The sequence below is a fragment of the Pygoscelis adeliae genome, unplaced genomic scaffold, assembly GCF_000699105.1.
Source record: "Pygoscelis adeliae isolate BGI_AS28 unplaced genomic scaffold, ASM69910v1 Scaffold424, whole genome shotgun sequence".
Lineage (NCBI taxonomy): Eukaryota > Metazoa > Chordata > Aves > Sphenisciformes > Spheniscidae > Pygoscelis > Pygoscelis adeliae.
In genome coordinates, this window is record NW_008824651.1 from 466905 (window position 1) to 472048 (window position 5144).

General features: G+C 41.3%; 1 protein-coding gene across 1 annotated transcript in view; it reads right to left on the minus strand.

The window, feature by feature from the left end:
• Positions 1–5144, minus strand: part of COL4A2 (collagen, type IV, alpha 2) — a 152762-nt gene that overhangs the window by 10155 nt on the left and 137463 nt on the right. Inside the window, exons 35-39 of the mRNA XM_009322530.1 lie at positions 5100–5143; positions 4386–4493; positions 3310–3417; positions 1945–2016; positions 1404–1554 (exon numbers count right to left, since the gene is read on the minus strand). Of these exons, the coding sequence (XP_009320805.1) occupies positions 1404–1554; positions 1945–2016; positions 3310–3417; positions 4386–4493; positions 5100–5143 (483 nt within the window). The remainder of the gene's footprint in view (positions 1–1403; positions 1555–1944; positions 2017–3309; positions 3418–4385; positions 4494–5099; position 5144) is intronic.

Sequence of the window (5144 nt, forward strand, 5' to 3'; positions counted from 1 at the left end):
TCCTGAAAGGAAGAGAAGAAATAATCAGTACTGCAAGGAAAACGCACAATTGCAATTATAAGGACTCACCTTAGACTAAGTATGAAGAATGGCATTTTCAAAATGGAAAGCACCTGCAGTTCCCACTGATTTTTGTTTTATTTTTTCAGATGATGTTGTGGAGGTTTTTCTTAAAAGAACCAAATACTAGTTCTGTGCCAAAGCTCTCTGGATAGCTAATTACATCTCACTGTGTGGAATGCTAATAATCTTGTGTCTGCCAGGTAAAAGATTATTTCAAGATACGAAGTACTCAAAATATCCTAGGTATATTGAAGCAGACAAGAAAGCAGCTTTGTTCTTCTGTGTCCTGCGGAGTCAGGGGTCACAGACACTTAGGGTTTTTTTGGGGTCAGTTAAAACCAAAGTTTGAACCCACAAAGTTCTCTATAGATGAAAAGTGTTAAATGGCCAAAAATCTGGCCCAACAATGACAGATTATTCTTTTAAGTAGATTCAAGTTGTCAGGAAGCCACAAAACTCCTTTTGTTTATTCATTTAAAAAAAATTAATAATATTTAATTCTGACAAACAAACATGAATGAGATATAAGTGAAACAGCTGTTTCTTCCAGGGCTTGATAATAAATCTCTGAATGGGTTTGAGATGGCACACCATGTTAATAACAACAAAGCGTAACACAAAAGAATAGGAATGAGTCATTGAACCAAGAAGGCAAAGGCAGTAAGGTTTTGTACCTATGCCAGTCCTTAATCCTTTCAGAGCCAAAATGTTGGAAAACTTTTTAAAAAAACCCTGTAATTAGTTGATTCATCTGTAACATGAGTCTGGTGGCTTCCCGATGGAAGAAGTGGTGGTGAACCATACTGAGATAAGCGCAGCCCGCTAAAACAAGGTAGGTCTGAGCGGGAAGGCTGTACGCTCACATTGCACGAGGGGTGACGGTACGAGTAAAGCGCTGTGCTTGGGAATAGAGCCCAGGAGGGATCAGCAGGACAATCACACATTGATGGACAGTGAGGCTTTCAGAAGAAAGGTAAACACTGACGGATTTGCAACAAGAAGAGAGAAAGAAAAGCCATAGTGTTTGTGTAACTGGAGCCTCATCAAAAACATTTTGTGAGCTGATGGCTGAGAGTAGGCTCTGGCATTTGCAGCGTGTTGAGCTCAGTGGGTGCTACAAGATGCTGCTACCATGGGGAAGGACCCAGGCTGCCCTGGAGGGGCTGGCTTGTCCAGCATTGGGCAATGCACATAGCTGTTTCTGAGCAAGGGCTGGCTGAGCTGCAGCACTAACTCCAAACAGTGACCTTCCCCACATCAGGAGCTCTCCTACACAACTGTCTACACTGTACTGCCTTTTGTGACATCTCTAACACCCACAGCTGAAACAAACAATAATTAGATCCCATTCTCCAGAATACAAACCTGGAACACCTCTGTCTCCCTTCTGACCCGGAGATCCTCGGCTGCCTTCCACTCTGCTCGGCTCTCCCGCTTCCCCTTTGTCACCCACTGCACCCGGGAAACCTGCAGAGCCGTAGCCATCCGGACCTGTTATGGAGTTGTTCAAAATTAAGACGAAAGCTGAAATGTTTCCGCATGTAACAATGTATCAGCATGCTAACGTACACGTATAGAGCATGTGGATTTACTAAATAGGAGCCTGTAATGGCTCATTGAAAAAATGGCTCATAATGGGAAAAAAAGGCCTTGAGGCTTTAATTTTATAAGAGGAAAGAAATTATGATTTGAAGTTGTGTTCTAATCCATCTGTGTGGCGTGTATGAAGTTGTTTGCCAGAGCCCACAGTAACGAAGCAAATTCCACATTGGGCTTTGGATGACACAGTTAAGAAAGTCACATCGCAAAGATCTGACCGACCAAACTTGCAGCCAAGACAATGTTGTGCCTATGAACAGGCAGAATAAAAGTCTCATTTACCTGGTGATCCTGGTAAGCCCTTAGTGCCTGGTAAACCATGCAGTCCACTGATTCCTCTTAAGCCAGGCAAGCCTGTTTTAAAATTACATTCATGATTATCATACTAGTTTCTATGAGTCTCTATATTTTCCTAGGCAAAAATTTCAAATGCTTGAATAAATACTATCCTGTGTTAAAATCTTGTGTATTATATGCAAATTAATTCATTACAATAAGCTTATTATGAAATACACCACACCATGGTTTTGTGATTGACAAATTTTGTTATTATCCAATAAACTCACTACGAGATTTTTTTTTTAAGTATCTCTGATCCGTCTGGTAGCATGCCATTAGTTCCTGTCTTGCTGCCACAATTTTGTTAATAACCATTTAGTTTTCTGAACTCCTCAAACCAAGACAATTATGGCATAATTGTAGGCTCTAAATGATGAGCTTCTATAATGAAACTCTCTTCAGGAGAAAGTCACTCTGTGAAATTTAAAAAAAACAACAAAACCCTTACAAAATGTCTAATAGCCGCTGCTGCTGCTGTTACAGGTAAAATTTATCCCATCTATTTGTACCTGTCAAAGTGTTAAGTGTGATATTAAAGCTAGACAGGTATCTCTAATCAACGGCCAGAGCTCTGGAGGACAATTCAACCTTCACAAAAATAAGTGTCTGTCTCTCTCTTCACTGTCTATAAAGGTGGCTTTCATAACCATATTAGCTCAGATTTGATGCAGATTCAGATAGATGAATCTTACTAAAAGCAGGGCAATTTCTGGTTGTACCGTAGAAAAAAATCTGCTTACTTAGTGTATTAAGGAATTAGGTGGCAACCAATGAGATTCTGCATCCTGTGATACAAACAAACAGCTTTATTTTAAACTATCACCTGTATTTTGATAGCAGAATTCTGTCTGAGCCATAAATCATTTATCCTTAAAACCAGACATTGGATCAGTTCGCAGTTTTTGATGGTGATGTAGGACAAGTATATTGTTTGCTATCTAATGCCACATTATAATATTCTAATACTCTATATCACTACTCTTGCTGCATTTTAAATAATTTTTTGGTTTTTGTTCCCAGCTGTCATGAAAAAATGAAAACGTTTCCTGAAAACTGCTTTCCTGGTTGAGGGAGGTCATCAGCAGTTAAAGTGAGCTCAGTAGACACCAGTCTTTCAGAAGCCATAAATCAGAAAGCAACCGTGTGGGTCTTCGTTAATGCACGTGGACTTTACGAGGAATAAACGATTACTAGAGGGAGCTCTGCCACTCTGAACTGCAAAAAGCCCCCTTTCTTCTTCCTCACCCCAAAGGAACAATAGCAAGTGCTCACACTGAAATGACTGAATAGCTGAAGCTGTATGAATACCTGCTTGTCCTGGTAAGCCAGGCCAGCCGTGAGTTCCCTTTTCACCTTGAAATCCAGGCGTTCCGGGGCTTCCTTGCTGCCCTGGGGCGCCAACCAGTCCTGGCAAACCTGCGCGACGACAATGAGTCATTGCTCATGAGCGTCCTTAAAACCAATAGCCCAAAACATGGACTTGTGCTACCTTCGTTCTCCCAGGTAGCAAAATGAAGGCTTTCCCCTCCTAATGTCATTGTATGACACTGCACCGCTCATCCAAGTGGAAGAAAACGAAAGAGAGCAAAGGTAGGAGAGGCAAGGTATAACAGAACAATTCATTACAAACTTCAGGTTTCTGGCAACCTCAGAAATACAGTGGGGTCCTCCTATTAAAATGATAATTTTACTTCTATTGCCAGTTACAATAAGTAATTTCATTTATGTGCACCTCAGTTTCCCCGTCTACCGCATCTGTTTTGCCTTTCCGACTGGAAAGCTGATCGGACAAGGACTGTTTCCCAGTGAGGTACCTACCAAAACTGCTCCAGTCTTGGCTGGAGTTTCTAAGCCCTATAATTATATGAGAAATGTGGAGGAACTGTTCTGAAAGAGCATTTTCATGATCCTCCTGCAATAAGACATGATCTTAAGCCCCGAGTTTATGGTCCAGCCAGAGCTGAACCTGACTTCGGTTCCCCAGTACTCTTGTACAGTCGGCCGATGAGCCTGGCTGAAAGGCTCCTGAGTATCTGGGTCCTGGGGGATACTGACTTCATTTATGGCAGAAAAGGGCACTGAAAAGCACCTCCCTGTAGTATTGAGACACCATTAGAATACCTGAGTATGCCAGCAATACAACACTTTGACTGGACACGTGATCGCTATAAAAAAGGTAAAACTGGTATGAAGCAGAGTCAGGCTTTTGCAATTTCCTCTTAGTAAGTTTTACCATGAGTTCCACATCCTTTTCACTGCTCTTTACCAACTTACAGAATGATCACCATATTAAAAAACTTAATGACTTTCTTTCAAGGGAAAAGAGATTTTTTTCTTTCTCTTAAACAGTTTTATTCTTTGGAGCGTTGAGAAGAATATTTTACCTTCCTGTCCCACAGAGCCAGGGATACCCTGCGTGCCCTTGAGGCCTTCAATGCCAATGAAACCAGGATCACCGCCTTCGCCTTTTTGTCCTGCACCTCCTCTTGTGCCTGGAAAACCACAAAGCCAGTATATTCTTTTAATAATCTCTATACGACCCTAAGCTAACAAACATAATGTGAAGTTGGCTACTGAATGGGTCTTGCCACATAAAGGCATTCTTCTAGTCAGGGTGCTTGCATAATCTGGGAGAATGGATAGTCGTCTACAGCATGCTGGCCAAACCATCATTAAATTTGTTTTTAAAAGTACTCCCCAAATTATGTGCAATATGACACTGATGTTCAAGTGTGCTGCAGGGAAATTTTAATACATTACCCAACTGACCCAATCCAAAATCGACCTGACTCTGCTATCCCATCTTCCATAATCATGGCCTGATATTGCTCCTTTTGTCATCAATGGCAAAAAATTATATAGAAATGTTTACTGGAGTTGCATGTGATTGATGTTTACTGCTATAACTGTACTTTCAGTTGAAGAGGTAAACGTAGCGCATACTCATTTCAATAAAGAAAAGATGAACCTCTTCAGGAGCTGTCATGAGAGCACAGGTTCAACAGCCATCAAAAGCCCATGGTAAGCTCCCCCTCCCTTCCTCTGTGGACTTTAGTATGTGAAAAGTAATACATCCAGAGCAACTGTGAAATTAATACCTGTTAAGCCTGGCACACCAACTTCCCCTTTAAGGCCTGGCATTC